General features: G+C 41.6%; 1 protein-coding gene across 1 annotated transcript; it reads right to left on the bottom strand.

Annotated features, from left to right (window-relative positions):
• Positions 1–212: 212 nt before the first annotated feature.
• Positions 213–10,438, bottom strand: FBXW2 (F-box and WD repeat domain containing 2). Its single transcript, XM_065418723.1, has 8 exons — positions 10,374–10,438; positions 10,052–10,157; positions 6,843–7,352; positions 6,249–6,443; positions 5,021–5,154; positions 3,984–4,070; positions 2,861–3,030; positions 213–1,992 (listed from the first exon to the last, which is right to left on the bottom strand). Exons 3-8 carry the CDS (start codon positions 7,330–7,332, stop codon positions 1,704–1,706), a joined length of 1,365 nt encoding a protein of 454 aa, XP_065274795.1. The 5' UTR covers positions 7,333–7,352; positions 10,052–10,157; positions 10,374–10,438; the 3' UTR covers positions 213–1,703.
• Positions 10,439–10,712: the final 274 nt, after the last annotated feature.

Genomic DNA, 10,712 nt, shown 5'->3' with positions numbered 1-10,712 from the left:
AGGTGTTTAAACACCTTTGAGGCTCTGGTCCTCAGTTCCCCATCTGCGAAAAAGGAATTATTATACTGCCCTACCCAAGGGGTGATGTGAGGATATGTACATTCAAATGCTTAGCTATTACAGTGATTGGAGCCATGTAAGTGTGTTAGGTAAAGGACAGAGTCATTAATCTTCAAGCAGCCTTATATTTAGAAGTAGTGTAAAAATAGACATGGAGGGGAAATTTTATTTTCAAAATGTAGAAATGCAGTTCTAAAGCATAGGAGTCAGGTAATGATAGATACAGCTTTTAAATATAAAAGTCAGATTCAGCATAATATTTGAATACCTACTATTAAAAATATTTACTAAAAATCTTTACCCTCTACAGTGGTCAGGCCTAGTAAAACTGGTCAGAGAAGAGTACAGTGGATTATTTTAGTTCTATTCTTTTATGTTTAGAACTCCTGAACTCTTATGAAAACAGGGTGTATTCACAATGTCACAATTTTCATCCTCCTTCTCCAATCCAGATTTAACAGGTACTTCTGTACTCATTAGCACACTCTTATGTTGGATGGTAGACAGCCCTTAGATGTCATTTGATACACAATGTCTGAGCCTAAAGCCTGCTGCCTCGGCCTTAAACAAGTTCCTTTCCCTTAATGTTTTCCCTAAATGTATGGATTAAACTGTGCTCAATCAAACTCTAGAAAAGTTATGCAATGTTAATAAAGCCATACTGGATGAACTGCTGGAGAATTTTGTGCAAATAAATATTCCATGTTTCAGTCCCTGAGGAAAGACCAACACATGGTCCAAAATATTTATTCAATAACTGTGCAATGGCACACTAAACTTGCAGGTTGGTTTTATTGTGTTGTATCCCTGTCCACGAAAAGATTGTTTATTTCTGTGGCAATTCCACTCCAGCAGTGAACTGTGGAAAAAATTGCCCACAAATTCTCCAAGTTCAAATCCTGCAGTTATTTATGCTGCTTATGTCTAAGAATTTGCCCGAGTCTGGCCAAGGGATGGGAATATCACATGAACACAGCACCCTACTTAAAGAAACAAGCTATCGCTGTCATCAAGAAATATTCTGATAGTGGCAAAAGGACTTAGAGAATTTTTTCACTTCAAGGTCCCAGAAACAAGCTCCAAGGAGCCGAGAAGAACCTTGACTTCAGGTTGCTAAGAGTTTAAAACTACAATAAGGAGAAACCAAGTTCCTGAATAGGCTGATAGTTGAGGAAACCATGCAGTTGTGCACTGAGTATTCTTTGTACTGGTGCAGTTTTAGCACTGTGATTAGCACTTGATGTTACATGTATAAAAGCCTATCATAACAAGATAGTAGCTTCACCTTTTGTTTCAGCAAAAGATATAGGATAGAAGTCTTTCAGATCAAACACCATTTCATTTTAGACTTAAACGATAAATCTGAGTGATTTAAATTTTTATAATCTATACTTTGTCAAGAAAACCCAAATATGTATGCTTAAATACGAGTACAGATTAAATTCATTGGCAAATATTGTTAGCATGCTGTGTTGTATTATGTCAAAACAAGCCCATCTCTCCCAAATGCCCTAGAAAACAAAAGATAAATGATTGTGCATTGCATGATGATACCATTAGGTGTGCAACTTTGGTTCATGCAAAGTCTTCTTTCATGGACACACTGCTTCCAGCCCCAGACTCATGAATATCCTGCCACATCTTCAGCCATGTTCTTTCCACAATACCAAATGAATACTGTGGTCTGGCATACTGGTGGCAAAAACCAGGCCCATGTCATTTTGGCCATCTAGTCCATTTAGCCAAGACATTTCACCAGCCAGAAAGCTCGAACCTCTCTTTGACTTTCTATATTCAGGCAGGGGCCACCGGCTAATCAGTTTTTCTGTCCTCAAGTCCATTATATACAGATATTTGTTATCAAATAATAGGGCAAATATATCTCCGAAGCCCAGCAAGGACAAGTTTGCAAAATCAGGAGGTTTGATGACCCTGAAAGACAAGACAGTGTTTAAATCAGAATTGGTATCACTGTATATTATTAAACTTCATCCCCTATATGCATCTACAGAGAGCGAAAATTGGAGTCTAAGGAAAAAATGATTTAAGGAAGAAGTAGTTAGTTTCCCTGAAGAGCTGCCAATATGCCTTAATCCAGGCCTGTAATTCCAGTTCAGGCTCTGTGTATTTAAGATTGCCTATTTAAAACTTAATGACTGTAGACTAAAGCCACCCTCTTAACAAAAAACAAGTCTGATATTAAGTTTCCAAAAGGGAGGCACTTCTGAAAAATTTACCCAGTGTTCCCAGGAGGAACCCCCTCACTATATGGTGTCTCCCCTTCACACGCCCCAATAGAGGCTGCTCTAGGTCCATTCCTTCTTATTAGAAAATGTCCCACAAAGATATATTTGAAGCCAGATTAGGAGGTTAAACTACCCAAAGGCAGGTAACAAAGGTAAAACTGTGCTTTTCTTTTGGGTTAGAGCCACAGCTGGCTGAATGAGCTAGTATCCTTCAAAAGAGGTCTGTCAGTATTTCCATAATAAATCCTATTCTTGGGAAATTATGATTTTGGGTGCCAACACTATTCTGGGACTGAGCATACAATTAAGAGTAAGGCCATAACAGAACTTAATCTTCTCTGACCCCCTCACCTGCAGTTTGTAGGACATCTGACTACATCATTCCACTAAATTCTGAGGTGTTTTAGGATGTGTCTCAAGCCTAACAGTACCATGAGAGGGATGGTCCTTATGCTTCCTTGTCCCACCAAATGGCTCTGTAGTCTACCACAGTGGTTTTGAACCTCAACAGTAAAACTTCACATGCAAAGTTAGTCTCAAACTGAAAAATTTACCTGAGAATATCATAGCTGGCAAAGTCCCACTGGTACAATCCTAGAGCTGAACTGCACACTATGTATTTACCATCAAAGTGCAGTCTGGGCTGCAGTGAGATGCTGCGATCTTCAGATACGGACAGGGTTTTTAAGCATTTGCAGTTTATTTCTCTTCCAATAGGCCAAATCTGCAATTTAAAAAAATCTATTTTTTTCATACTATAAAGCATCTCAAGCTGTAAACTGCTACATGAACACAGAGCAATTGCTTTGCACTTATTTATGTGGTAGTCATTCTGGGCTGCCAACAACTAGTGACTTTAGACAAGTTATATTTCAGACAATTTCTGGAAGTGGAGTGCCTGACTACAGAAAGTATTTGGTTTTCAGGTTTTTCTTGCTTTCAGTCTACAGAATAGTAGTAGTATTGATTCAAGCCTGAAGAGTTCCACTGAAGAGGCTTTTTTAGTTAATACTCAATCTCTTGAATACAGAGTAAGTGAACAAGAAAACAGACTAGTTTTAGCAACAACAAATGTTTCACCAAATCTTTTGCTAGTCTTCTTAACTGTATTAACTTTCTCTACCCAAACATCAGAGGGGTAGCCGTGTTAGTCTGAATCTGTAAAAAGCAACAGAGGGTCCTGTGGCACCTTTAAGACTATGCTCCCAATACTTCTGTTAGTCTTAAAGGTGCCACAGGACCCTCTGTTGCTTTCTACCCAAACAGAAGATTAATAAAGTCCCCATGAGCACACTTATGAGAAACATTGTGAAGCTCTAAACTATTTATTAAAATCAGAACTCCTCCTCCCAACCTATACACCCCCTTACTGAAGAAGAGTTTCCAACAAGAGTACAGTTGGCAGAGGCTGAAGGCACTTGGACTTATGCCTTATTGCAAACCCAGGGCTACCCACTTAATGCACACCCAGCCATCTGATACTCAGTCTTAAAATATAAAGAAAAGCATAGAACCACCACTAACTTCAAAGACCCATTTGTCTTCTATACAATGCTTCACTGATGAATTTTTCCCCACAGCCTATGTGCTCTTAAAAGCTCCAATGCATGCCCTACATGCAGAAAGTACCATACTTCTCTGCACTGTGATACATATTTAGACAGACACAGTACCTACCTTGATTTCATACTTATCTGCACTTAAAAGAATATAATCCCCAGGACTATGCATGAGAGATTTGACTTTACACTTCTGCAAAACCACCTGCAATTGAAGAAATAGTTAAATAGGTCTAAAGCTCACTAAACAGATTCCCTATTTTGTAAAATGTTAAATTACCTATTCAAATCTAGTGTAAAACTTGCTCTGGTTTATTAACAATTTGAGTAATGGAGGTTTAAATACACTTGCAATTCTGCTATGACTGTGCCTGTGGGACCTAGGTTCTTTTAAGGAAGAATACTCTGTCATCAAAAAGAACCCAGAACAATTAAGACTTTGTGTTCCCACTGCTGACAACTCACTGTGACAGAAAACCCTCTCATGTTAAGCTTGATTCTAGAATCACCCTGACTAGCTAAGAACTAAGCATTCCAGCTTCCTCATTTGAGAAAACTTTGCTCACCTTCATTTTGACTGTACACTTTACAGACAAGCAGCACTTTTTTTATTGTAATTAAAAGTAGCTTGGCTTCAGTACAATCACACTCATTCCTGGAATAAAACATTGAACCCTAATCATTCCATTCACTTTGCTATAGGAACTACATCATGTAAGTGGATTGAATGTTTTCACTGTAGCTTTTGTAAGTGCCTCTTCTATGAAATATAATTGTAGCCATGTTGGTCCCAGGATATTAGAGAGACTAGGTAGGTGAGGTGATTACTTTTAGTACCTTTCCCAGACCTGAAGAGCTCTGTGTGGCTTGAAAGCTTGTCTCTCTCACCAACAAAAGTGGATCCAGTAAAAGATATTACCTCACCCACCTTGTCTCTCTTCTGCCAAAGGGTTATTTTGTAACATCTTAACACGATTTTCTTTGAATCACAACTGACAATTCCTGCATCAACTGCTTATCTCTGGTTACTGACAGCCCACCCCTGTATGGCTGCAAGTGAAGGAATACCACTTGAGGAGACATGGGATGTGTGTAAAACACACACACATGCACAGTATTATCTTGCAAGATTTGACTACATCAATACAACCCTACCTTAGTGACCCATTCAGTGTGTCCAGTAAGTGTATTCAGGCACATTCCTGTTGATAAGGCCCATACTTTCAAAGTGAAGTCTGCAGAACCGCTGACCAGAACATCAAGTTCATCATTGTAGTCCACACTAAAAACTACAAGCAAGAAGGATTTTAAATGAATAGCACCACTCTCTACATTTATCCTCCATCTCATCTGAGATGAGGGTACCAGGCCAACACAATTAACCTCAATTTTCAAAGATTCTAATGGTTTAAACAGATTGAATGGTTACTTTAAATACATGAATCTATTATTTCCACCCCTTAAAGCTTAGATCCCAAGGCTACTGGTTCTTCTCCATGAGTTTATTAGCAGGGTTGTGTTTTGACTGATGTATGAATTAAGTGTAGTGTAACCTAATTATTTAGGCCAGTCCCCATTGTAGGTGTTCCAGAAGTCATTTTGTTTTAAATATCCTAGTTCTGAAAAGCCTTAGCCCATCAAAACGCCCCCATAAAACTTACTACATTTAAAGCCTCTGCTGTTCTGCTAGGTAGCCACCTGTCCTTGGTGCAAGATGAATTTCTAAGTGGGCATGTTTACATAGCAGAATTAGTAAATTCCAGATACCCTTCCAACTCAAAAGGACAAACTGTGGGCCCACGAACCAGCCCAAATAACCAAGCTGTACGTGAGGAAGAGTTGGTGAGAGGGAATTCTCCCTCCAGGGTGTGGAGCTGCAGCTGCTACTGCAGCCTGTTACACCTGCTGTAAGCCCCTCCAGAGGAAGAGAGATGTGAAGAGTTACTAGTGATACAGGCAAGGTCAGATCCACTGGGCCTACCTCATCCCTCTCCCCAAATCCTCCCCCGTCTTGGGATGTAAGTGGCCCTGGTGAATTGTGCTCCATATCACACTGATCAGGCATCAAGTACTATACTACCAGAACTATACCACCTGTATTGTGTCCATGACCCTGCAGACCAGGGTGTGCCTAAGCCTAGGACTGACCCCAAACAGCAAGCAGAGCTAGTGTGCATATTTGTAGTTTTGTGTTGGTTTTTTCCCCCCCGCGGCAGGTTCCCCCTCAAAAAAAATGAGAAACTGATTCACAATATTAAACTTACAGCACAAATAGCAGTGTCTGCAGTACAATGGTCCAATTCCAATCTCCGTTTCTAATTTGATAGGGATAAATTCACAATTTGATTGGTGGACTTAAAAGTTGAATAAAAGCTCAACATACCTGCACCTGTATGCCCTCTGAAATGTTGGATCTTGGCCCCTGAGCTCCATTCCCAACAGGCTACTGTGTTATCAAAGGATCCCGTTACAAGCTTTTGCTCATCAAACTTCACTGTAGCACAAGTGTGTGTCTGGATACCATATATGCACTGCCCTGTGCTTACATCCCACAGCTTTGCAGACAAGTCATCTGAACCTATAGTTTAAGAACACGATAGCTGGCTGCATTAAAGTGACATGTAATTCCCAGACTTCTACTGGGCTTTTCCCCATGTTTGTCTTAAATTAAGTACTTCCTCTCCACTCACGCAGGGTGAGACTTACTTAATGAGGAAAGGTCTAGTTTTCAGGGAACGATGAAGTCTCAGTATTACACAAACACAACTGCAACAGTTTCAACTTAATTGCTAGGTGCATGGCCTCCCAGTTTCCCACCTTCACTCCTTACAATTCCATCCCTCCTCCAACACCACCGACAGCACAGCTATCATGAATCAGCTTAAACAAACTATATTGTTACCAAACAAATGGTAAAGCTCAAAGATGAGAAATCTTTAAGCATCATAATAGACTCCAAGGCTACTGGGCTTCCCACCTGTACAAAGAAGTCCATCTTTATAGTAAAGTGCATATACTCTGGCACTATGTCCAATTAATGAGGATGTCTCAAAGGCTTCATGGTCCTTCAGTTGCTTCATTCTTAAAATAGCCTTCAAGTAAACCTTCTTCCAATGCAGAGGGTCCTGAACAGAATCATCTATCTGCCAACCCAAGTTCTTACAAGCAGTTTGCCACACCTCTGTGCAGGCACTTATAACCTTATTCCACTGCTTTGACACGAGGCAACATGTGAGTAAGGTCTGAGGATCAAGCCATTTTAACAAATAAAAACTGAGTTCCAGTGGAAGGAGTTTGAGGAAGTCCCGCTTAAGGAGAATCTCTAGGTTATTGGAGAGGTGCCTGAGCTGGACTGCTCCACTCAAGCTAATCAGGTGATCCAGAGTTTCATTTTTCTGCAAGTCCGTCAGAGAAAGAAATGTAACAGAAATGTTATCAAGCCATGCTTCAAAGTCCTTTTTCTCCATAAGGTTATGGAAAAATTTACCTGTGGTACATCAAAATATTGTGTTAGTTCTGTTCAAAAAGATAATGTAAACATTTCTCATCTTTAATCATTGATTTATCAGCATTCTCAACCTCATGTTGATAATGTAAGTCAGTGTACAAAAAAGTACTTTTCAGGCATACAATAGATAACTATATAGCATTTACAAAGTAGATTCAATGGTCTTAGGAAATGTATTTGGCCACAGTAAGTTAATGTTTCTCTTTTACTAAGTACTAGTTTCATTGTTTTCCCTGTAAACATGCTTTAGATCCGTCTTAGTCCCTCTTGAGTATGGGCCATGCTACCTTCACCTCTCTTTGGGTAGAACCATGCTCTTCAACTACCTTCAGACTGGATCTCTGAATATCAGCCACCCTGTTTCCCACTGTATTAATGCAACAGCCCAGGTGGGTTTGGCATTTGTAAGCCCTTTCATTCCAGGAACCTGTGACAGCAGCTTATTAAAATGAATCAAAAACAGCTCATTCGAAACACATTCATGCAAAGGTACAAAGCACACAGACCAAAGAGTAAAACCAGTAAACATCTATATGTATATTTTCCCTTACCTAACCCTTAATCCTTCCTTGCCAACTCTGGTATAATTTATCTAGATCAGTTAGCACCATCTCTGAGTTGGTAGAAGCAGACTATTCTGTTGCAGTTTGTCTCTCTCTCATGCCTGTCAGCTCTCACTGATGCTCCCTGGCAAATAACTCAACCAACTCCTCTTTTTTGGCCTGGTGTCCTGCAATGGTTTAGTATCCTCCTTTGCTCCTAGGTTTAGCACTGGGAAGAGCAAGCCATTCTAACTCGGATGGAGCCAGGTAAGTAGCTTCTTCCCAATTAATGGCTCAGCCACTGTTATCTTAACCTCTTTTGAAGCAAGTTTCCCCCTTACAGCTTCTTCTGATTTAACTCTATGCATTCAGGCAGGCTAATATCACACCAAAAGTGAGGTACATAAGACTTTATGTACATCCTCCATAAGATATAGATTCATATAGGTATAGACAAATAAGCAGTACTTCAAGCTGAGGTCACTAAAAATCACCATGAGTTATTTATTCTTTCAAAGAGTCTCTCACTAGCCACTTACACTGGTTAACCTATTAGACAGCTAGTTGAACCTAGGCTGTAGAAATCAAAATCCAAGGTACTGAAAAGGCATTAATTTAAGATTGCAAGAGTCAATAATAAATTTGTCTCCTATAGCAAAATATGTTAAAGTAAGGTATGTGTCCTAAAAGCATTGCAAGGAGGAAAGGTAAAGAACAGTTGTGAAGACTTATGAAGACACTACATGGAATGGTCTAGATCAGGGGTTCTCAAACTGGGGGTCGGGACCCCTCAGGGGGTCATGAGCTGTCAGCCTCCATCCCAAACCCCGCTTTGCCTCCAGCATTTATAATGGTGTTAAATATATAAACAAGTGTTTTTAATTTATAAGGAGGGGTCGCACTCAGAGGCTTGCTATGTGAAAGGGGTCACCAGTAAAAAAGTTTGAGAACCACTGGTCTAGATATCTTAGTCCTGCCATCAGTGCAGGGGACTGGACTAGATGACCTCTCAAGGTCCCTTCCAGTCCTATGATTCTAGGATCCTGACAGTATCTAGACATAGCTTCCTCTATGTTAGGAAAATGTAGCTTTTTCTGTACCAATGCTACAAACAACAGAAGCTACTGTGTAGACAGACAGGCTTTTAATACTGTGTAAATCTGTTCAATCTACACCATAGTCTCCCTGTTGATAGCATTGGTGCAACAAAATGCTTAGTTTTCCCATACATAGACAATGCCAAAGGAACAGCAGATCTGCAGGAAGAGCAGCCCATTCACCTACAGATAACAAGAGTTTACTTCCCTCAAGATTAATAATGGCTTCTAAATTAATAGAAGTCTTAGGGAAAGACAGCTAACATTATGACCATAGTTTAATATGGGTTTTGTTAATTTCTCACAGATACTCCCATCTTGCACTCTGGTGAAGGGTTTTCCATGTAAAGCATGTATCAGCTTCTTAAAATCTCTGATCCTTGTTTGTTGTATACACACAATAGCTAGAGCCAGTAGTTATTACATGGACTGAGGAACAAAACTCAATCCTATATATATATTTTTTTAAACCAAAATCTGTTCTGGTTTCTGACTAGTAAGTCTAATGATTTTGAGTAGAACAAAAAGCTTAACATCCAGTTGACCTACCCATCTCCTGAGTATGCAAATGTTGCAGAAATTGTTCTGAGTTTTCCAGCATTTGTTTCGTTACTGATTTTGGTCAAGCAACTAACTCAACAGTCTACTGCTTTTAGTCACAGTGGTGGTAATGTGTTAAGTGTACAGTTAACCAAATACAGAACAAACCCCGATAATCAGATGCTGTCTGATCACTTTTTTCTGTCAAAACTTCAGGCAACTTTTCGCAAGCCTTGCTAAGACCTGAACTATATAACATCGTACCCTTTGTTAAAGGACAAATGTAGCACTAGTTGTGGAACGATTCCCAGCCTGGGCATGCTTGCAGGCTAGAACCTGGTTTTCACGGATTCCAAGGCCAGAAGGGACCATTGTGATCCTATACCTGGTTATTGTGTAAGGTGGGGAGGGGAAGTGTCGCCACTTGCCAGCTGCGCTGTTCACTGCAGAATGTCGGGCGCTTCTCTACGCTATGGCGGGGGGCTCCGGGAATACTCACCTTAGGTAGGTGTCAGGCACAAAGCGTCTCTCAGCAGGCACCAGCCATTGCTCACTTGGCTCCCTGGAGCCCAACAGGAGCTGGGATTCCTCTGCAGCCATTTCTCCTGCAGCAGCAAAACAGAGATTCAGTCACTGCCTCTCCACGACCCCCGCTTAGCCGCTGCACCCCAGGATCCCGACCCGCGCGCTCGCCGAGACCTTAGCACCCACCCACACCTCGATCCCTCCCCGCAGGGGTCACTGGGGCCTTGGGAGGAGGTGGCCTGGGCCCTGGAGGGTGAAGTCGGGTCCTGCCCCACCCCTCTCCCCAGGGGTCGAACCTGCCGCCACTAGATCCCACTACAGGCACAGCCTCTACCCGAGCAGCTTCCGGCGCGCACACCACACGTCAGTGTCTTGCGCCCCGGCCTATCGCTATTTCCGTTCTCCCGGCCCCACAGAGGGAAAGGGATCGAGAGAGAAGGCGGCTGGGTTGCGGCGAACTGCCGTCGAGGGAGCAGGCAGAGACTCCGCCCAGAGCCATCCCTTCAGCAGAGCGAGGCTGGCCTGTCCGGGGAGTCAGAGCTAGACCCATAGAGCTCGCTAGTCCTCCACGCCTAGAAAATCCCCGGAAACGCTTTGCGGGGGACTGGACATAAGGGACCGTCGGTCCCTCAGTC

Source organism: Emys orbicularis, chromosome 18, assembly GCF_028017835.1.
Source record: "Emys orbicularis isolate rEmyOrb1 chromosome 18, rEmyOrb1.hap1, whole genome shotgun sequence".
NCBI classification, from domain to species: Eukaryota; Metazoa; Chordata; order Testudines; family Emydidae; genus Emys; species Emys orbicularis.
Note: the sequence above shows the minus strand (reverse complement) of the source record. Positions and strands in the feature narration are given on the sequence as shown.

Bases quoted from the DNA above. Each gene is read 5' to 3' on its own strand.
- FBXW2 (XM_065418723.1), bottom strand. From the start codon at position 7,332: ATGGAGAAAAAGGACTTTGAAGCATGGCTTGATAACATTTCTGTTACA. The intron at 5,155-6,248 runs GTATGTTGAGCT...TCTTGCTTGTAG, and splicing joins CAGAGGGCATACAGGTGCAG to TTTTTAGTGTGGACTACAAT. The intron at 3,031-3,983 runs GTAGGTACTGTG...TTTAAATTGCAG, and splicing joins CAGATAAGTATGAAATCAAG to ATTTGGCCTATTGGAAGAGA.